General features: G+C 40.2%; 1 protein-coding gene across 4 annotated transcripts in view; it reads left to right on the top strand.

Annotated features, from left to right (window-relative positions):
- The window catches only part of LOC124777476 (androgen-dependent TFPI-regulating protein-like), a 218,185-nt gene extending 195,921 nt beyond the window's left edge, over positions 1-22,264 (top strand). For all 4 annotated transcript variants that reach the window (XM_047252908.1, XM_047252907.1, XM_047252905.1 and 1 more), the window contains exons 3-5: positions 16,343-16,563; positions 18,045-18,202; positions 21,670-22,264. In XM_047252908.1, coding sequence (XP_047108864.1) covers positions 16,343-16,563; positions 18,045-18,202; positions 21,670-21,740 — 450 coding nt within the window. In that variant the 3' untranslated portion in view covers positions 21,741-22,264. The remainder of the gene's footprint in view (positions 1-16,342; positions 16,564-18,044; positions 18,203-21,669) is intronic.
- Positions 22,265-23,977: the final 1,713 nt, after the last annotated feature.

Raw genomic sequence — 23,977 nt, 5'->3', positions numbered from 1 at the left:
CAACAATGTGTCAATCCTCATTTCAGTGCAAATGTTCTCATTATGGATGAGGCTTCATTCCAACGTGATCAAATTGTAAATTTTCACAATCAACATGTGTGGACTGACGAGAATCCGCACGCAATTGTGCAATCACGTCATCAACACAGATTTTCTGTGAACGTTTGGGCAGGCATTGTTGGTGATGTCTTGATTGGGCCCCATGTTCTTCCACCTACGCTCAATGGAGCACGTTATCATGATTTCATACGGGATACTCTACCTGTGCTGCTAGAACATGTGCCTTTACAAGTACGACACAACACGTGGTTCATGTACGATGGAGCTCCTGCACATTTCAGTCTAAGTGTTCGTACGCTTCTCAACAACAGATTCGGTGCGATGGATTGGTAGAGGCGGACCAATTCCATGGCCTCCACGCTCTCCTGACCTCAACCCTCTTGACTTTCATTTATGGGGGCATTTGAAAGCTCTTGTCTACGCAACCCCGGTACCAAATGTAGAGACTCTTCGTGCTCGTATTGTGGACGGCTGTGATACAATACGCCATCCTCCAGGGCTGCATCAGCGCATCAGGGATTCCATGCGACGGAGGGTGGATGCTTGTGTTCTCGCTAACGCAGGACATTTTGAACATTTCCCGTAACAAAGTGAAGTCACGCTGGTACGTTCTGTTGCTGTGTGTTTCCATTCCATGATTAATGTGATTTGAAGGGAAGTATTAAAATGAGCTCTAAAATGGAAAGTAAGCGTTTCCGGACACATGTCCACATAACATATTTTCTTTCTTTGTGTGTGAGGAATGTTACCTGTAAGTTTGGCCGTACCTTTTTGTAACATCCTGTATAAAAGATAAACAGTAAATCAAGAAAAAATTATGGTGATAGATTTAATTTAAACAAGACACAGGTTTTGTGAGGCTAGACCAAATTAAAGCATTTGTGAGGCGACTTCAGTATTCCCAGGAAAACATATTTAGAAATTTTGCAGTGCCCCTTTCCTTCAAGTAATTTCCTGCCCCCCTCACAGTAAAGAACTTGAATGCAACTGCATAGTTGCTAGTTCAGCAGTCTATCGATACCTCCTAATAGTCTCTCTAGTTCCCAAAATACTTAGGTAGATCTTCTAGAACATCTAACAAGGAAGATGAATTAAATAGATTCTTAGAGAATTTATTAAAATGTATAAACACTTACTTAGAAGCCGTCTGACTGCCTACAGGCGAATCTTCACGATTCTAGTTCTGTAGGCGCCTAAGTCAGCTATCTTTCAACTTCATATTCAGGTCTTTTTTTCATATTAAGATCATTCGTCGTTTGCTCCAGTAGCTGGTAATGGTTTGTATTTGCGTTTAATCACCGTTAGGTGAATCGAGAACAGGTCTGATATAACTCTTCAGGCTTTCCCGGCGAGATCCTGACATGTGGAATAATCGGGTCTACTGCCGGATGTTTGTGTCGCTGTGGCACAATATTTCCGCCACGGGACTCGTTGCCTTCTTCAGATGCTTGCTACGTGAGACTGACAGTAGCACCTGAAGAAGGCAACGAGTCACGTGGCCGAAATATTGTGCCACAGCGACACAAACATCCGGCAGTAGACCCGATTATTCCACATGTCAGGCCTGATATAGTTTACAAACAGAATAATGTGAACCATCAGTAAAACAGTAGCTGAGTTTCGTGGTGAGTGCAAAAGAATGTGCTGTCATTGTTTTAACGATCCTTCAGATCTCACAGTACACAATCATTTGTGACAATTTAAAACTGTTTCCCGGACCGGGACGTGGACCCAGATTTCTGCTTTTGTTTTCAGTCAAACAGCTAATACCACCTTCCAAGGGACTTTTCTAGAGCTATGCAACCGTTTTGCCGGCCGTTGTGGCCGTGCGGTTCTAGGCGCTACAGTCTGGAGCCGGACGACCGCTACGGTCGCAGGTTCGAATCCTGCCTCGGGCATGGATGTGTGTGATGTCCTTAGGTTAGTTAGATTTAAGTAGTTCCAAGTGTAGGGGACTGATGACCTCAGATCTTAAGTCTCATAGTGCTTAGAGCCATTTGAACCATTTTGAGCACCAGTTTTGGAAATTTATCGTGCAAGGTACGTGTAGTATCCATTCAAGAGATAGAGCTAGTACACATCGAATCTTCACACTACTGAGGACGAATATCCTACAGGTAAACACAGCCTACTACACTATGAGTCCCGCTTATGGAAAGCGCAATGAGTTCCAGACGAGCTAAAATCAACATGCTTCTTTTTTTTTTTTAGAATGTGATGTGAAGAGTATCGTGTGTCCCAAACAGATAAAGGAACTGATCGGGCACACTGTCTTCGATCAAATTTAGCACAGGCTTCAAATGTTAGATAAGGCCCAATAGCTATTGTTAAGACTGTAACATACGCAGTCAGGTTCGTTATAGATGGCACAATGCTTTCAGAAACTGCGCTCAATAATACTTTTCTTTTTTTTTTTTGGCTCATTAAAAAGGAAGAAAGAAAATAAGGATACCAAGGTTATCACAAACAGGGCGCTGGCTCAACAAAAGTGGGAAAGGAATCGATTGCGACCTACTGAACGAATTAATAATGAAATTCCAGAAGACATAAATCAAGTTGACTGGACGTGACCCTGCTCCTTTCAAAATAACGTGCTCGCCTTGGGACAATAGGTTATGTTATGTCACGGGATCAACAAAGGGAAGCCGGCCGCGGTGGCCGAGCGGTTCTAGGCGCTTCAGTCCGGATCCGCGCGACTGCTACGATCGCAGGTTCGAATCCTGCCTCGGGCATGGATGTGTGTGACGTCCTTAGGTTAGTTAGGTTTAAGTAGTTCTAAGTTCTAGTGGACTGATGACCTCAGAAGTTAAGTCCCACAGTGCTCAGAGCCCTTTGAGCCACAACAAAGGGAAACTAGCGATTGGTACAAAGCGCCGGTCATTCATTTTCGAGATAGGTCGGCGACAGACGCGCATGACCCTTATCCACGCATATTATAAAAATGTGTGTTTGTGTATGTATGTATGAATGTACCACATCTCCTAAACCACGAGACCAATTTTAGCTGAACTTGCTACGTATATCACTTACTGTGTGGAAACGGGGGAGGAGGGGGGGGGAGGGGGGGCAGTGGATAGGGAGTGGGGGCGAAAAAGTATTGCAGCTTACGGCGAGCGGATACCCCTACTTCAGTGATTCAGTATTTGAAAATGAGGGCACGTACTGACTTGCAACAAACTTTACACAGAATTTCAAACCTTTATGAGACTTTTTCTCCCTGACAACTTTGTCGCTTATTAAATTTTTCGCTCTTCATGCAGTAAAACTGCCGCATGAAGCATAACGTTTTAATTTGTTACTTCCTTACTTCTATTGGCATTCGCACACCTTTTTCAGGCACTATTAACATTTACCCCGTACGAGCAAAATCATGCCGTTGTACGACACATGGTTAAGGACATATGACGCCATAAACACTGAGATGCCCGGAAAGTGCCACGTCATGTATGGCGTTTAAATTTACCACTTCTCTGCTAATAACTCTATTTGTAACAAATAATAACTCTATTTGTAACACATTTCCAACTCAGTATTCACTAATGTCACAAATGTCTACAAAAATATATCCATTTACGATACACAGTTTAGGAGATATGACGTCAAATATTGAGATGTGTGAAAAACAGTTGCGTCATGCATGACGTTTAAATTTATAACTTCTTTGATACCTATAATATTTGCGACGGATTTCGCAGACAATCTTCATATATACCACTGGCTGTACCTCCTAATCTATAGTACTGTACGACACGTGTTTCAGGAGGTACGTCATAACCATTGAGCTGCGTGAAAACGAAACTGCAGGACGAAATTATTTAGATATTTAGATGAAGTATGTGCACAAATACGAGTGAAATTTGTTAAATATATGTGACATATTTGGCATGTGCGTATGCGGGTTAATCCACATGTAAAAAGCTCATCCTAAATCGCTGCAAGGAATTCAACCAAATTTGGAACACACATTATCTATGATCTGATGCGGTTCCAATTCGGTTTTACAAAGAGTACTCCACTACATTGACTCCTTACTTAGCTCGCATTTATCGCCAATCTCTTGCCCAACGTAAAGTCCCGAGCGACTGGAAAAAAGCGCAGGTGACGCCTGTATATAAGAAGGTTAGAAGGGCGGATCCTCAAAATTACAGACCTATATCCTCAACATCGGTTTGTTGCAGGATTCTCGAACATATTCTCAGTTCGAATATAATGAATTTCCTTCAGACAGAGAAGTTGCTGTCCATGTATCAGCACGGCTTTAGAAAGCATCGCTCCTGCGAAACGCAACTCGCCCTTTTTTCTCATGGTATCTTGCGAACCATGGATGAAGAGTATCAGACGGATGCCATATTCCTTGACTTCCGGAAAGCGTTTGACTCGGTGCCCCACTACAGACTCCTAACTAAGGTACGAGCATATGGGATTGGTTCCCAAGTATGTGAGTGGCTCGAAGACTTCTTAAGTACGTTGTCCTCGATGGTGAGTGTTCATCGGAGGTGAGGGTATCATCTGGAGTGCCCCAGGGAAGTGTGGTAGGTCCGCTGTTGTCATCTATCTACATAAATGATCTTTTGGATAGGGTGGATAGCAATGTGCGCCTGTTTGCTGATTATGCTGTGGTGTACGGGAAGGTGTCGTCGTTGAGTGACTGTAGGAGGATACAAGATGACTTGGACAGGATTTGTGATTGGTGTAAAGAATGGCAGCTAACTCTAAATATAGATAAATGTAAATTAATGCAGATGAATAGGAAAAAGAATCCAGTAATGTTTGAATAATCCATCAGTACTGTAGCGCTTGACACAGTCACGTCGATTAAATATTTGGGCGTAACATTGCAGAGCGATATGAAGTGGGACAAGCATGTAATGGCAGTTTTGGGGAAGGCGGATAGTCGTCTTCGGTTCATTGGTAGAATTTTGGGAAGATGTGGTTCATCTGTAAAGGAGACCGCTTATAAAACACTAATACGACCTATTCTTGAGTACTGCTCGAGCGTTTGGGATCCCTATCAGGTCGGATTGAGGGAGGACATAGATGCAATTCAGAGGCGGGCTGCTAGATTTGTTACTGGTAGGTTTGATCATCACGCGAGTGTTACGGAAATGCTTCAGGAACTCGAGTGGGAGTCTAGAGGAAAGGAGGCGTTCTTTTCGTGAATCGCTACTGAGGATATTTAGAGAACCAGCATTTGAGGCTGACTGCAGTACAAATTCACTACCGCCAACTTACATTTCGCGGAAAGACCACAAAGATAAGATAAGAGAGATTAGGGCTCGTACAGAGGCATATAGGCAGTCATTTTCCCTCGTTCTGTTTGGGAGTGGAACAGGGAGAGAAGATGCTAGTTGTGGTACGAGGTACCCTCCGCCACGCACCGTACGGTGGATTGCGGAGTATATATACAGATTCAGATGCAGATGTGGAAGTATATACTCTGGGGGTAAGAAGTGGAATGAGGGTGATAACGTAAAGATACAAGGGTGAGGAGCAAATGGTGAGACAGAAAGTGGGAAGGAAGTGATGGGCAAAGATAATGGAAAGGAGAGGGACAGAGATAAGGAGAGGAAAAAATTGGAAATTTGTGGTAGGGTCTTATGGGACCAAACTGCTGAGGTCATCGGTCCCTAAGCTTACGCACTAGTTAACCTAACTTAAAATAACTTACGCTAAGGACATCACACACACCCATGCCCGAGGGAGGACTCGAACCTCCGACGGGGACAGCCGCGCGTACGGCGACAAGGCGCCTCAAACCGTGGGGCTACCCTGCGCGGCGACAAGGAGAGGCGACCTGGACAAAGAGAGGGGAGAAGGGGTAATGTACAGAGAAAGAGGAGGTAGACAGACATGAGGGGAGAAGGAAATAGACAGAGGGGGGGGGGAAGAATTGGAGAGGGGTAGGAAGAGATGGACAGAGGCGGGAAGAGCAGATAAACAGAGAGAGGAGTAGGAGGAGACGGACAGAGCGAGGAGTAGGACAAGATGACAAGGGGGGGGGGGGGGGCGAAGAAGATGGAGATAGAATGGGTGTTGGAGCGGGTGGGCAGAGAGATGAGGTGCAGGGGATCGACACAGAGACGACGGCTCGTAGTAAAATTGCGTGCTTATGGAATATGGTCTCAGCTATGTGACTGGATTTGCGATTTCCTGTCAGAGAGGTCACAGTTCGTGGTAATTGACGGCAAGTCATCGAGTAAAACAGAGGTGATTCAGGTGTTCCCCAAGGTAGTGTTATAGGCCCTTTGCTGTTCCTTATCTATATAAGCGGTTTGGGAGACAATCTGAGCAGCCGTCTTAGGTTGTTTGCAGATGACGCTGTCGTTTATCGACTAATAAAGTCATCTGAAGATCAAAACAAACTGCAAAACGATTTAGAAAAAATATCGGAATGGTGTGAAAAGTGGCAGTTGACCCTAGATAATTAAAAGTGTGAGGTCATCCACAAGAGTGCGAAAAGGAACTCGTTAAACTTCGGTTACATGATAAATCAGTCTAATCTAAAAGCCGTAAATCCAACTAAATACCTAGGTATTACAATTACGAACAACTTAAATTGGTAGGAACACACAGAAAATGTTGTGGGGAACGCTAACCAAAGGCTGCGTTTTATTGGAAGGACACTTAGAAAATGTAACAGACCTACTGAGGAGACTACCTACACTACGCTTGTCCGTCCTCTTTTAGAATACTGCTGCGCGCTGTGGGACCCTTACATCGAAAAAGTTCAAAGGAAGGCAGCACGTTTTGTATTATCGCGAAATATGGGAGAGAGTGTCACAGAAATGATACAGGATTTGAGCTGGAAACCATTAAAACAGAGGCGTTTTTCGTTGCGACTGAATCTTCTCACGAAATTCCAATCACCAACTTTCTCGTCCGAATGCGAAAATATTTTTTTGACTCCGACCTACATAGGGCGGAACGATCACGACGATAAGATAAGGGAAATCAGAGCTCGTACGGAAAGACATAGGTGTTCATTCTTTACGCGCGCTATACGAGATTGGAATAATAGAGAATTGTGAAGGTGGTTCGATGAACCCTCTGCCAGGCACTTAAATGTGATTTGCAGTGTATCCATGTAGAAGTAGATGTAGAGAGAGGGAGAAGGAGGAAACAGAGTAAAACAAGCTTGGAATATACGTGTATACCTATTGCCCTGGTACTCAACTGGTTGTAGGTTACACCGATGACGTCAGTCTTGTAGAATTGTAGGACATATACGCTCATGCACTATGACGTTCTACAAGAAAGAAAATCTTCTCTTTAAAAATCAACATCGATTCCGCAAACAAAGACCTTACAAAACTCAGTTCGCTGTCTTCTGCCATGAGATTTGGAGCGCTGTAGGCAGATGGTAATGGTGATGCGGTGTTCTGCAACACATTCAATACAGTGTTGTTTATTGAACAAAGTAGTAGCTGGCTGAGTGCTGTACCAGATATGTAATTGGATACGGACCATATTTGTAAATGGATACGGGTCTTTAATGTTTTGTAGATAGCATTCATGTTTAAAATCTGTGTGTCCAGTTAAAATTTCGTGTGAACTTTCCTTGCATGTATATAAATTTGCAGTTCTTCGACAATGTGCATAGCAAATGCTTTCGGTATTTTGTTCAATATTTCTAACATATGTTCAATTTTCTTCGCTTTGCGGTGCTGAGTTTTCAAGTATAAATAGAAACTTGCCGGATTATTATCACTGTTTCTAGTGGTTTTTTTTTTTTTAATCCGTTGTTGAAATTTCGTCCAGTTTGGCCAACATACAAATTGTTGCAACCGTCACAATTGATTTTATATATTCCAGAAGTGGCATACTCTGAGATTTTGGTCGTGCTTGAACGTAATTTCGTTATAAGACTGCTGTTTGTGTGTAAAGCCAGTTACCTGTGCGTGGATTTAAATAGTGAATTTATCCTATTTAATATGCGTTGCAGTTAAATTGTAGGCATGTAGATTGTTCAGTGTTTTGTTAAGATTTCTCTGGTAAGATGTATGCCCTTATTTATCGTGATGGGTTTCGGTTTTGTATGTTTTTGATACAATTTTCTTACTATATCTTGATCAAAATCGGTTTTGTAGGCTATGTAACAGCGTGTTTTTAGTTCTTTTTTCATAGCTGGTGGTTCTGAAAGCAAACTGATTATTATGTTTATAAAGCAGTGAAAGAAGGCATGCTTTTGTATTTTAGAATAGCAAGAGTTGGCCTTTATAATATTATATGTGATGGTTGGTTTATCTGTGTATGTTGCCTTTGCTAATACTCAGTTCTAAGTCATTTATTGAATTGTCTGTTTACAACTTCATAGTAAATTTGCTGTTGGGATGGAGGTTGTTCAGTATTGATGTCTGTATTGTTTCCATCAACCAGCATTAACACATCATCTAAATATCTATAATAGTAGATGACCTTATTAAGTACTGGCAACTGTAAGTGGAAAGAAATTTTCTTCTAATGTGTTGAGTACTTGCAATTGTGCCAGCTACACAGTTTCCCATAGCTACTCTGTCTGCTTGGGTGTAGATCTTTCAGTTGAATTCAAAATAATTTTGTGATAAAGTAGTTTTAAGGACATCTATGATTTCCTAACTTCGAGCAGTAGAAGTTTTCCTATGCTGTAACAGATTTTGTTTTATAATTTCTATTGTTTCCTGTACTGGTATGTTGATGTAAACGTTTGTACTGTCAAAAGATAAAAGTTTCCCACTTGGTGGTATTTGTATGTCTTTTATTGCTTTTGCTAAAGTACGTGCATTTTTTGTGGTATATTTCTTGTTGTATGTTTACAGCTATTTTACACGACAGGCGCGTTTCAGATTATTGCCATTATCAAGTGACCTGCGATTAGTAAGATTATCTGTATATAAATTGTAGCTGTTTTACGTTTACGTTTACGCTGGTACTTACGTGTGGTTGGAAGTGGCGACCATATTGCATCTATAGTAAAGACTTTCTGTCATGTCTCGGTAAGTATAATAGTTTTTGTAGTTGCGACGTTCTGGTCAGGTATTTTGGCAGTTCAGTTTTGACAGTCCTTTACTAAGATCCCAAAATACGACCGCAGTAAGCTACAGCCGATAAAATTAAAGGCAGAACTTCAAAACCATGACTTTCAAACATGGGATGACCTTAGAAATGACATCATAGAAGCAACGGTCAGAACGGCACCACATACCAAACGTAAAATACAGACATCGTGGAACCACCAATGTGACCAGGTTCTACAAGAAAGACACAAATCATGGGATAAGTGGAATACAAACAATAGTCAGGAAAACGCAGAAAACGTCCTACAAAAGAAAAGCGAAGCTATTAGAATGTTTAAGAGAGGAAGCTCTTCATCATGAGCCCAACTACTGAGCCCAAAAACCAATCAAATGGTCCATCCTAAGCAGAAAAACTGAGACATAATAGCAAAATAGTTTGAATATTTACACAGTTATCATAACTCTGAAACCAAAATACATTTTAATGAAAATTATACTCAAAATAACAATTCGAAGGTCCCGGATTTAAAATAACTTTAAGAAATCATATGCGCTTAAAAAAACTATAAGGCAGCCAGTGAGGCTGGGATTAAGGCAGAGCTTTGGAAGGCTGTTAAGATATGACATCATTCTTAAACTTAAAAATATAATAGATAAAATCTAGGAGAAAGAAGAAATTCTGGAAGACTGGGAAACTGCCGTCATACACCCTCTTCACAAGAAAGGCACTAAATCAAATAATTGTATGGGGATATCGCTTCTGCCAGTAACATATAAGATCCTTTTTACAGCACTACCCATCCGGGCGGGATATCAACTAGACCCACAAGTAAGGGTATACCAAGCTGGATTTCGGAAAAATAGATCATGCATTGAACAGATCTGGATCTAAAGACCATCCTTGAAATGAGAAAACAGACAAATAAAGAAACAAATGTTACCTTTGTATTTTTCATGAAAGCGTATGATTCCATTGCTAGATAATCCCTTATCAGTATTATAAAAGAATTCGGCTTAGATCCAAAAACTGCAAACGTTATCAAAGACACAATGACAAACACGTCATCGAAAGTTAGGCTCTATGGAGGCTTCTCCAAAACCTTTGAAATAAAAACAGGAGTCAGGCAGGGAGACGAGTTGTTACCTGTGCCCTGGAAAAAGTGATTAAAGAGTGGAGAAAATCCGATACGAAAGCATCAAATTAGGAAAACCGAAAGGATAACATCAGTGTAGATTCCTTGGCATTCGTGGATGGCGTTGCTCTGATCACAGACACACCGGTGAATGCAAAAATCCAAACAGAAAACCTAATTGAGCAAGCGAGAAAAGTCATTTCACAAACTTCTTTCACAAAGACAGGGTTTATAACAAACGTAAAAAATTGCCCAAGGAAACTACTCACAAATCAAAACACAATCAAGAAAGTTAATTCATTCAAATATTTAGGTGAGTGGCTAACCATAAACAGTAATGAGAAAGAAAGTCTAGAGATAAGAGCAAAAAAAAATTAACATCGCATTCCAGACCACCAGAAACATATACAAGAAGAAGGCATTAACGTAGGCAACAAAACTAAACACTACAATACAGTGGTGAGCACAGAGGTTATGTATAGTTCCTAAGCACCAAACCTAGTACGAGAAGGCGGGACAAATAAAGTAATGAAAATCGAAAGGAGACTGGTTAGAAGCATACTCGGCCGAAGGACAACAGTAACTCACCACGACCCAACAAGGGAAATCTATGAACATGTAGAAAACATATGACAAGCAGTGCGGTTTACACAGACTTTAAATGACCTCGAAGAAACAAACATTGAGTAAATGAACACACGCAACACAAACTTGTATGGGAACAGAACTCAGAAGGTGACCTTCAAGGAAGAACAAGAGAGAAAAAAAAGCACCCTTATAACATTGAGAAGCTCCGAAGACAGAGATAAGAACGCATGAAATTAATGTGGGCAGAAAGGAAGAAGAAGGAAGAAAACAAGAATTGATGTATTGATTTAACGTGCTCTTTAAAAGTGCCATTCAAATAAATAAATAATAAAATTTAAAGGAACATAGGAACAACGGTAGGTAGCATCATTTCTGGTAAGCTGTATATCCTTTCTAGAGTGAAATTTTCACTCTACAGCGGAGTGTGCGCTGATATGAAAGTTCCTGGACGATTAAAACTGTGTGCCAGACCGAGACTCGAACTCGAGACCTTTGCCTTTCGCGGGTAAGTGCTCTACCAACTGAGCTACCCAAGTACGAGTCATGCACCGTTTTCATAGCTTTAATTCCGCCAGTACCTCGTCTCCTACCTTCCTATATCCTTTGTAAACATACAGCATCATAGCAAAGAACTGTCAAAAGTGAACTGTCAAAATGTCTGACAAAAAAGTATTTTTACGTTTCGTAACTGCAAGAAGTATTATACTAACCGAGGCATGACAGAAATAAGCCGAAACAGATCTGTCATGTAAAATATTAAAAAAAAAAACATAATACCTTGTTGGAGTTGGTTTGGAGCATTCATTTGCATAATGTCTTATACCGATATATATTTTTCGTTGCGCCGAAATCTTTTCACAGTGTCAATCGACAACTTTCTACATCTACATCCATACTCCGCTAGCCACCTGACGGTGTGTGGCGGAGGGTACCTTGAGTACCTCTATCGGTTCTCCCTTCTATTTCAGTCTCGTATTGTTCGTGGAAAGAAGGATAGTCGGTATGCCTCTGTGTGGGCTCTAATCTCTGATTTTATCCTCATGGTCTCTTCGCGAGATATACGTAGGAGGGAGCAATATACTGCTTGACTCTTCGGTGAAGGTATATTCTCGAAACTTTAACAAAAGCCCGTACCGAGCTACTGAGCGTCTCTCCTGCAGAGTCTTCCACTGGAGTTTATCTATCATCTCCGTAACGCTTTCGTGATTACTAAATGATCCTGTAACGAAGCGCGCTGCTCTCCGTTGGAACTTCTCTATCTCTTCTATCAATCCCATCTGGTACGGATCCCACACTGGTGAGCAGTATTCAAGCAGTGGACGAACGAGTGACTGTAACCTACTTCCTTTGTTTTCGGATTGCATTTCCTTAGGATTCTTCCAATGAATCTCAGTCTGACATCTGCTTTAGGCCTACCGAAGATCAAGTTTATATGATCGTTCCATTTTAAATCACTCCTAATGCGTACTCCCAGATAATTTATGGAATTAACTGCTTCCAGTTACTGACCTGCTATATTGTAGCTAAATGATAAAGGATATTTCTTTCTATGTATTCGCAGCACTTGTCTACATTGCGATTCAGTTGCCATTTCCTGCACCTTGCGTCAATTCGTTGCAGATCCTCCTGCAGTACAATTTCGCATCGTTACAACCTCTCGATATACTACAGCATCATCCGCAAAAAGCCTCAGTGAACTTCCGATGTCATTTACAAGGTCATTTATGTATATTGTGAATGGCAACGGTCCTACGACACTCCCCTGCGGCAGACCTGAAATCACTCTTACTTTGGAAGACTTGTCTCCATTGAGAATGACATGCTGCCTTCTGTTATCTGTTATATCCTCCGAATGTGAAAATATTTTGTTTGTTCCCATCTAGATAGGAAGAAATGACCGTCGTAAGAAAATAAGAGAAATCAGACGGGAAGACTGAGGTGTTCATTTCGCCCTCGTGCTATTCTGGAATGAAACGGTCGAGAAAGAATCTGGAAGTGGTTCGGTGTACCTTCTGTCAAACACTTAATTGTGAACTGCAGAGGAGTGGTGTAGATGTGAGGGTGGCAGAGCATTTGCCCGCACAAGGCAGAGGTTTCTGGTTTGACTCCCAGTCCAACTGACGGTTTAAATCCACCAGAAAGTTTCAGTCCTAAAATTGACACGTGCGCTCCTCTCTAGCACTTGTCAGAAAACTTCAACTCTCCGGCGCCTTTTGCTGGAGTATTATTGCCAGCAGAAGAATTGGGAACTTCAAAGTCGAGCAGATGTGCGCATACCGGTGTGGCCCATTTGTTGACCGCAGTAGACTGAAATCCTGGTTCAAATACAGGTCCAGTAAACACTCCCAGCCAGTAGGATACTTCTTTTTTTCTTCGTCGAGTTCTTCCTCGTTGCAAGATTCTCGGTAATTTCCAAGAATGTTTGCCTATCGCAGCTGCGGGCTCCAAACAATAGATGTCGAACGTGCGATTCTAAATCGACTACGAGACTGTGGTGGCGGGCGTTATGAGCATGTTTATAGTAGTCAGTACAGAAACAACAAAAGAAGAGCGTTACTAAAATAGTTCTAATTACAAAGGAAACGACTTCCCTCACTCGTCGTCGGCGTTGTCGTCATGAGGAAGTCCATTTGACGTGTATGCTACGGGAAGCATTCCCTTTTTTCCCGTAACATTGGTAGACTGTCAATGTCACGCAAAAATATAGGTAGAGTGTCACATTTCCGACAAAAATTCAACTTTCTACATTTCATGATCATGGAATTAGATACTTACACGTGAGTCAATCGGCCGAAGAAACGTAAACAGTACCACAAATCCCACTAACTACCGTCAGAAATCGTTTTGGTTTTCCTAGCATCTCACAAATAATTTATCATAACGCCCACCACCACAGTCAAATGGCTCTGAGCACTATGGAACTTAACATCTGAGATCATCAGTCCCCTAGAAGTTAGAACTACTTAAACCTAATTAACCTAAGGGCATCGCACACATCCATGCCCCAGGCAGGATTCGAACCTGCGACCGCAGCGGTCGCGCGGTTCCAGACTGAAGAGCCTAGAACAGCTCGGCCACAGCGGTCGGCCCACCACAGTCGCGTGATCGACTTAGAATCGCGCGTTGGATATGTACCGTTTGCAGCCCGCGGCTTCGATAGGCAAACATTCTTGGAGATTACCACATTCTCCATACGCGCTATCAGATAGCAGACGGAAGTTATTAGGTCGTCCTCCGTTCAAAGACGTCAGGAGCGAACACAACGTCTGACTGCCGCTGAAAGACGTCAGAACTGAACAGCGGCTCGTGGAGTGCATGATAATGTGACGACTGTGTAATTTCTTCACAACAGATAGGTGATGTAAGATAAATACGTGATGTTGATAGCTTTGAGACTGCCAAAATCGCAGGTTCCAGTTAGCACACTAATCTGGGTAATCTCCAAGAATGATTGCCTATCGAAGTCGCTGGGTCCAAACGATACATATCGAACGTGCGGTCGGAAATCGATCATGCGACTCTGGTGGCGGGCGTTATGAGTATGTTTACGTTGTTCACTACAGCAACGACAAAAGAAGAGCGCTACAAAAATACTTGTAACTGCAAAGGAGACGACTTACCTTACTCGTCGTCGGTGTTATCGTCATGTGAAAGTCCATTACGGTGGTCTAGATGGATAATTTGGAAGAGTCGAACGATGTATTCTTCCTGATACTCGTTCGTTTTCCGCACTGTATGCAATGAAATTGTAACGGTATTTCAGCATCGAAACTGTTCTTGCGAAGTTTTACACACTTCGCACCACCACAGTCTACACAGTCCCTTCTTTCCTCGTCCGGTAGTAGGCCTACTCCATATTTGCGACAAAAAGTCGAACAATTTTCTACACTGGACAAACATGGAATTAGATTCTTCCATGTGAGAGAATCCGCCGAAGAAACATCAAGAACACCAGACATCCCACTTACTAACGACATAAATCGTCTGGGTTTTCCTAGCAACTAACAAATAATTCGCTGAGGTATGTAATTTAGAGCAACTAAGGGAACGACGGGAAACAGACAAAATTGACGATCACAAATAACTGATCACATGCCCGCCACCGGGGAGTCGCATGATCGATTTCCGATCGCACGTTCGATATGTATTGTTTGGACCCTGCGACTTCGATAGGCAATCATTTTTGCAAATTACCCTAATCTGTATTGTCACAACAGTAAACAGTTCATTGTGTGAGGGGGAGGCACACCATTACGCTCAACTGCGAATGCGATTTGAAACTGTGTAATACGTTCATTAATACTGTGACAAGAGACATCATAGTCGCTTTCAAATTAAATATTACAATTTAAAACAGTTTGTGCTTGTCCACTACCGCACCGTTATCTGTAATCGATGTCCGTGAAGCAAGCGAATGAAGAATAAATAGTACCCTACCTGTCATAATGTAGGCTACTTAATTTAAATTGTCACTCGAGAAAACAGCTATAACCACTAAAAGTCTACTCTTGAATACCGGTTTTTATGCACAGTCTGTAAACACTGGACCAAGATGAAGCTGAGTAATGGTACCGGTACGCAAAGAATCACCGGTTCTTTTTGAATCTTTTCGTTAATCGTAACACCACTCGAGTATTTACTAAGTATTGTAAATTGTTCGCAGTATTTGTTTTTACTGCCGTATATTCAGTGACGATCAGTTACTTCCAAAACATCTTTCACTTTCTGAGTTGTTGCTCGAAAAGGTGTATTCACCACGAACGTGCAATACTGCAGAGAAAACCGTTAACTACATGAAAGTGAATAATGCTGAGTCATCAGTACCGTATACAAACCAGACTGTCTGTTCTGTGATCTAACACATCTGTGATACAAACCAAGATGCTCTTATAACGTACTTTAGGCCTACTGTTTTCGTATCTTTGCGTGGTTGTTCATAAAAAATAAGTACTTACAGGTATAAAAGGCTATTTGCAGTGTTATTTACTCGAATCCGCTGGTGTTGTCATATCGGTGAACGATGTAACAGGATATTCATAGCAACCGGTATTTTTATAGTCAGGATGGTTCCCTGGGCCGCACAGGAAGAAGACTAGCCTAGTATTTTTGGGCCGCACATAATATGCTTTAAAAAACCAGGATGGATCGATGAGAGAACAGCATAGTGTGGCGAGAGTTTCAACTAGAAAAGATTCAGTTTATCATAACTGTACATTATCGGAATTCTATGGAATTTTTTTACGATTGTGTGACAGATGCTCACGCTTTGGGCCGCACACATATTTGCTTTCGGCCGCGGATTGGACACTCATGGTCTAAACCATGACTTATACTTTCATATAAAATAAATGAGTCGTAACGGAGAAAGAAGGATGGTATCACACTTGGTTGCTTCAACACGAAGAACATCGTGCTAATACCGGTATTTCTTGAGTGTGCAGACGACTATAATCCAATATGAACATTCACATTTAGCTGGTGTAATATTAGTGATTAGTCAATCAACGAATTAATTGTAATTATTGGATGTTACTGATAAATTTTCTAAAATGTACGCTCTCTTCACAGATTGTGTTGGTCTTATTTTGGAGCCTGTATCTCTCAGCACCACATATGATAGAAGATCGAGGCATAATGGAACGTTACCTGGAGTCCTGGATGAACCACTGTCTACACACAAATATTATCATTATTAGTCTGATGGAGATCATCATTTGTGCACCCAAGTTTCCCAGCAGAAGACGGGCTTTCGTAACAATTGTTGGGATGGTACTACTGTACAGCATAACGTAAGTAAAAACAGGATAAACTATATTAAATTAAGCAAAACACTCATATCGTTGCTGTTGAAAATATTTATAAAAATTGGTGTTTTGATATGGAGAAATTTTTACAGTAATCAACATTTTATATCCAGGTATTCGTTAATCTTGTCTCTCTCTTTGTAGATGTTGTAGGTTTTCCTTTCACCTGCGTTATAGAGGTTACCGTTTCTCTTCAAGTTTTACAGCTTCACTCTTTCGTTGCTCATTGAAGAAGTTTTTTTTGATTCCTCTCCTGACCTCTTTCAGATACAGGGTGTTTAAAAAAAATGACCGGTATATTTGAAACGGCAATAAAAACTAAACGAGCAGCGATAGAAATACACCGTTTGTTGCAATATGCTTGGGACAACAGTACATTTTCAGGCAGACAAACTTTCGAAATTACAGTAGTTACAATTTTCAACAACAGATGGCGCTGCGGTCTGGGAAACTCTATAGTACGATATTTTCCACATATCCACCATGCGTAGCAATAATATGGCGTAGTCTCTGAATGAAATTACCCGAAACCTTTGACAACGTGTCTGGCGGAATGGCTTCACATGCAGATGAGATGTACTGCTTCAGCTGTTCAGTTGTTTCTGGATTCTGGCGGTACACCTGGTCTTTCAAGTGTCCCCACAGAAAGAAGTCACAGGGGTTCATGTCTGGCGAATAGGGAGGCCAATCCACGCCGCCTCCTGTAAGTTTCGGATAGCCCAAAGCAATCACACGATCATCGAAATACTCAATCAGGAACAACAAAAATGGCACTCTATTGATCAAGTGTGGAATGTTAGATGACTTAATTGGGTAGTTTCATTAAAAAAATTGGAAAGAAAAATGGATAAATTGAAGTTAGACATGGTGCGTATTAATTACATTCAATGGCAGAATGATCAGGACTTCTGGTCTGGTGAGTACAGGGTCATGGCCCATCGAACATAGGCCGGTGTGAGGTGGAGCATACACCATTAAGTTAAGTAGTGGTTTTGACTTTGTACATATGTTCTGTTTATGTTTTCTTTTTTTTGTTTATAAATGTATAGCTATGGTTTTCTTTTAATCATTGACAAATGTCTTCCTAGGCACTTGTGGGTTTTATTGTTCTGAAGAAGGTGTAGTTATCTACACCAAAACCTAGGTTAACACTAGGTGCTTTTTTCGCAATCGAGGCGGGTTTCTAGTTTTTTAATATATTAACCAATGATTGCTGACTTACTGCGATGCTGAAGGTTCTTAAAAGCTATAGCTTGTTCTTTTTGCTTTCTGTACCACTAACATGTACAGTGGATTCTCTTCATTCCTCTCCTCATTATGTCTCTGAATGTGACAAAAAAAGTGTGAGGAGACATCCATCACTTCATCAGCATCCTTGCAGTGAAGTGCACGTGAATAGCAGAGATAATTTAAATATCATATAAGCTGTAAGCTCCATTTGTTATCTGTGATTTTCTTTGTTGCAGGGCAAATAGTTGTCACATGCTGGGTGGGCCTTGGGCATATCCCATAGTAAAAATTATGTTCAGTAACTGGATGTCGTTCATCGTGTTTCAAGCAATTTGCATCAGTATTGGATTTTCTGGTTATATTGTAGCAGAGCGTATAAACAACTTAGTACATGGTAAGTAAAACCCACTTTGAATACAAATACAGCAGCTGGAGTCTGTAACCATTTTTGTGTCAGCTGCACTTATATAAGGACATTTTTTACATGATATCTTATATGTTTAGCAGTCTTTTCATTGTGCCTCTCTGTGACTTGAAGCCTCCCCTATGTTGTAAGTAGCAGTCTATTCTTTTCGTAATATTGTTGTTATTCTGTTCTGGATTTCTATTGTTGAAAATAAAAACAGTCCAGAACCTGAACCCAGAACCTGGCCTTTTGTGGAAATGTTCTTGAAATGGAAATGCTCTTACCAGTGAGTTGTCCAAACATGATTCATGACCTGCTCTCATAGCTTCACTTCTGCCAGTATCTCTTTCCCAGTTTCCAAACTTCACAAGGTCTCCTGCATACCTTGCTTGATTAGCACACCCAGAAGAAAATATATTGTCAAGAAATGTCTGTTACAGCCTAAATAAATGTTTCCAGACAAAGTCTTTTGCTCTGCAACATAGTTTGCACTGTTTCTAGCTTCCTGAAATATTAAAATTGTGTGGCCAGATGGCAACACACACACTCCCACATGCTGCTGCACAATGAAAGATTCAGTCTACAAGCATTTCTGTTTACTACCTTAATATTCAAGACAAGGTCTATATTCTTTTTTAATTATACATGACAGGAGGAGAGATATTATTTATTGCCTAAGCAAATCTTCTGCACTAACTTACACTTCTCATGTTTTCTCTCCAAAGTTTCCACGAATAAAAACTTAGTTCCACATGTGGATCAGGTGGCTATGAAATTCCAGCCAACAACTTTAAAATCAAACAATGGAAACTCCGTGCAGGAATATCAACACTGTAGGAAAAGGGATGAAATTTACATGTAACAAAGCACCAGTGTCACATCTACCACTTTCAACTGGTCTAGGTTTATGAAAATCATGCAAATATCTCTTTTAGGAACTATTTCACAATACACATATTCATTAATGACCCTTGTTGTCACCATTATTTCTCTTTTCTCAAAAATTGTGCAGTGCACAAATGTAATACTGGGTCTAAAAATAATATCTAAAAAGACTTCAAACACTTAATATCAATTTAACATGCGACATTTAGCCTGAATTTAAACCCTCATATCTTGACCATGGATAAAGATTATTGATAAAAAAATTTTTTTGGCTTTATCCGTTTATTTACCTTTGTGCCAAGTTTGAAGAACAGAAGTGGCATACCTCAGAACTCTCCCAGAAATATGTGTTTTTTTGCACATAAAATCCAAATGAACCAAAATTTTTTGAACAGTTAAAACTTATCTTATGTTTGATGCACTGACAGACCAAATTTGAACTATCTGTCTTCCTCCAGTCCAGAGTTATTTAAGGATGACTGTTTTTGCACATACAGATGGTGCCTTTAGCTGAGTGTTCATTCCATCACACTTAAAACCTGAGCAAAAGGAATTAACTGATTCTCACAATCTGCCTGGATTCCAGCTTCATTTTGTCATTCAAACCTTGCTTAATATACTGTACCATAGCTACAGTAAGACAGGCGTTCAAATGACTATACAAATGGCCACTGGTTCTGACTAAACCAAAAACTTTTTATACCCTATGTTTCTAGTTCAGATTTGCTACAGCAATTCCATGCTGTAACAATTTACAGTTAATATTTATATACTTTCATAGAACTGGGTATGGAGTTTAGCTTTAAAAATCATAATGATGTCTCTGATACAGATAGTATGTTGAAATATCACAATTTTCATATTAAGACTTTATGAAATGTATATTGATTACAGTGACCTAATTATTTCTGTGAAACTGCAGTATAACTTTTGTTGCTGGCATTAATCCTGGGTCTTTTCTGTGAGCAATATCAAATTTAGTATTAGTCTACATATAAACTCCACAAAGGATAAGTTAGCCTTATGTTTACATTACATTTGACATATTTTTGATTTGTGGTACAATATCTCCATAAATTAATCAGAATAATTTCATCTTAAGTCAAAAAGTTGTCATTAATACAGTAAGCTAGCAATGTCACAGTTTAAACTTCTGCACGTACATAACTTCACGTAAACATCACATGATAGTATCATGATCTCCAGTATGTGTGAAATAGTACTATTGGTTTAATACTGTCCCATTCTGCTACATTACACTCCTCTACATTCTCCTTCCACTTTGGCTTTCCCTTCTATGTGTAGTATTTCTTTTGATTTGAGCTCTTGACATTCACACAGCAGCTTTCTTTTATTTTCCTCAAGGCACTGTCTATATTTTCCCTAGTTATGTATGCTTCTGCCTCCTTACATCTGTCCTACAGCCATTTTTGCTCAGCCATTTTGCACTTTCCATCAATTACATTTCTTATATGTTTGTATTCCCTTTCACCTGCTTCATTTGTAGCATTTTTATATTTTCTTCTTTCATAAATTAAATTCAGTATTTCCTGTGACATCTAAGGATTTCTGCTAGGCCTTGTCTTTTCACCTATGTGCTCTTGCACTACCTTCACCATTTCATCTCTCAAAATTCCCCATTTTTCTTCAACTGTATTTCTTTCACATGTTTCAGTTAATTGTTGCCTATTGGTCTCTCTGAAACTCTGAACAAGCTTGTTTTTTTCAACAAATGAAAGTCCCATCTCCTTAATTTCGTAACTTATTGGAAATTCTTCAGTTTTAATCTACAGTTCATAATCTGTAAATTGTTGTCAGAACACACATATGGCCCTGGAAATGTTTGATGGTTTAAAATCTGGTTTAGAAATCTCTGTTTTGCCACTATACAATCAGTCTGAAACCTTCCACATGTTGCCAGATCCCTTCCAAGTCTACTACCTTCTTTAACAATTCTTAAACAAAGTGTTGGTGATGATTAAATTATGCTCTGTGAAAAATTTTACAAGACACCTTCCTTTTTCATTACCTTCCCCCAGACCACAATCACCTATCACTTGATCCTTCTCTTTCTTTTCCTGCTATCAAATTCCAGTCTCCCAGCATAATTAAATTTTTTCTCCATTAACTACCTGAATAGTTTCTTTTACCTCATAGTACATTTCTTCAATCTCTTCATAATCTGCAGAACTACTCAGCATATCAACTTGTACTACTGTGGTGGGTGTTGGCTTTATGTCTCTGTCAGCTGTGACAATGCATTCACAATGGTGTACACTGTTTGTAGTAGCTTACATGTAATCCTCTTTTCATATTCATAATTAGACCTACTCCTGCATTATCCCTGTTTGATTTTTGAATTTGAACACTCTTCTCTTTCCTCTTCAAAAATTGTTATTGTAAATGTTTGAAGTGCAAGGGATTGGAGATGAGCTAACCAGGTAGATTGTAATTTATTTTACAATATGGAAGAATATTTCTCTCAGTTGTATCCAGATGCAATATATGATGTTGACAACTTCAGTGTGGCAGATCAGTGTTATTATCTGTTATTATCTATACTTTTTCAGGTGAGCAAAGGAAAATAATGAATGCATCTAATGGATATCATCAAGATTGTATCAAAAATCATCTTCAATAGCCATGACTTCCAGACACTCCATGACTATTTGCTACTGATACTGGTTTGACGAGGCCTTGGTGAGACTGTTGACTTCAAAAGTATACCACATGTGAATTACAAAACTGAAATTTTGCAAAAGTGGTTCTTCAGTTTTGTGTACTTTGAAAATATTGTGGAACATTTGAGTAAGATATGGATACATAATGTCTGAATACTAATTACAAGGATCTTGCATGACTACAGAATTTATGAAGACTGAATACAAGTGAGTTCCTTTAGTAACTGATGTGTCAGACCAAAGAAATGCAAAAACAGTGTGAGCTACATAGCTCTTTAAATGACAAATCTTAGATATATATATATATACTGCACCTGAAGAAATTTACAGTGCAACGTGTGCTCTGATTTTATTTGTTTCAGTATTGAAACTTTGAAAGCATGCTTGCTTTCAAGCAAGAGACTTTATTTTTTGATAGCTATTTTACTTGGTAAATTAAATTCATGTGGCCACACTAAGAGTGGCCATTTCATATTTTTATCATTTTAAGGATGTATTTTTGTAACATAAATGTCATTTGTTTCTCTATGTAATCATAAATAAAGTTCTCTCAGTATGTATAGTCTATTTTTAATAAAACATAGTTGTGAAATTCAGTGTGTTGTACTTTTTATGAACCTCAGATGACATTTGTTGTCATTGTGGATGACACTTGGAGAAATCAAGGCAAACTTTGTATTTTCCCTTTTCCTGTTCAGTACTGAAGAGGTTAGTAATACACTGAAGGATCACATGTGCACATTATGTTCTTGTTACTTTCAGTTCTTTGTGACTGAATTCTAAACCATTCTCCATGTTTTGAATGATAACAGCTTTTGAGAAGAAAAATTTCCATCCTTCCATTAAAAAATGGAAAATCCAGGATGGAATGTAACAATATGAGAGAAAGTAAGTTGCTACTCACCATATAGTGGAGATGCCGAGCTGCGATAGACACTGGCTGTAAATATCCTCCCAGCCTTGTACAAAAACAAATCCCCCATGCCTTATCTTTCCAGTCTCCCACCACCTCGCAAAGTCCCACAGTCCGGCCACAGAGGAGCATTCCCCTCGTAACTCAGCACCATCCAGGACTGGAGCAACTGAATTACATTCTCCTCCGGGGTTTCGATTATCTCTCGTCGTGCCCTGAAATGAGAAATGTCCTACCCACTATCTTTCCCACCCCTCCTACCATGGTATTCCACCATCCACTGAACCTACACAATATACTCATCTATCCTTACACAAACCCTGCTCCCAATCCCTTACCTCATGGCTCATACCCCTGTAACAGACCTAGATGCAAGACCTGTCCTGTACATCCTCCTACCACCACCTGCTCCAGTCCAGTCACTAACATTACCTATCACATCAAAGACAGGGCTACCTGCGAAACCAGTCACGTGATCTACAAGCTAAGCTGCAACCACTGTGCTGCATTCTATATAGGCATGACAACAAACAACCTGTCTGTCTGCATGAACGACCAACCATAAACTGTGGCCAAAAAACAAGTGGACCACCCTGTAGCAGAACACGCTGCCAAACATGATATCCCTCATCTCAATGACTGTTTCAAGGCCTGTGCCATATGGATCCTTCCCACCAACACCAGCTTTACTGAATTGCGCAGGTGGGAATACATCCTATATTCCCATAACCCTCCTGGCCTCAACCTTTGTTAGTCGCTGTCCTCACACATCCAGCCCCCTCCCTGTTTCCATTCCAGCACTACACAGCTGTATTTCACTGCCACACCCAGTCTTTTAATTTCTTTTATTTTTATTTCTCTCCTTTCCGCTGCTTACCCCATCCCCCTCCGCACCTTCTCTACTACCGTCCGTCTAAACTGCAACACTTCACTGTCTGCCACTCCCACCATTCTATCTCACCCCCTCCCTGCCCCAGCCTCCTCCTTACCCCCACCTCCTTCTTTCTTAAAAACAAAAAAACAAAAAAAAAGATATCCTCAATAAAAAAGAACTTCTGCATTTTTTCTGTACACATAGGAATGAAGTCCACAGACTACTTGAAGGGATTAGAATCCACCATGATTGGGCCAGTAGTCAGAATAAGCTACCAAAGGGATGGTAGGATTGAAATAAACCTTCAGTTTGAGAGATAAACCAAACAATATAATTTAATTCTAATATACTGTATCAGTACAAACAACTGCTGGTTAAAAATTTTCAGCAAAGACCAGAATTTTTTTTTC

The sequence above is a fragment of the Schistocerca piceifrons genome, chromosome 2, assembly GCF_021461385.2.
Source record: "Schistocerca piceifrons isolate TAMUIC-IGC-003096 chromosome 2, iqSchPice1.1, whole genome shotgun sequence".
Taxonomy (NCBI): Eukaryota; Metazoa; Arthropoda; class Insecta; order Orthoptera; family Acrididae; genus Schistocerca; species Schistocerca piceifrons.
This window is presented reverse-complemented; position numbering and strand designations above follow the sequence as displayed.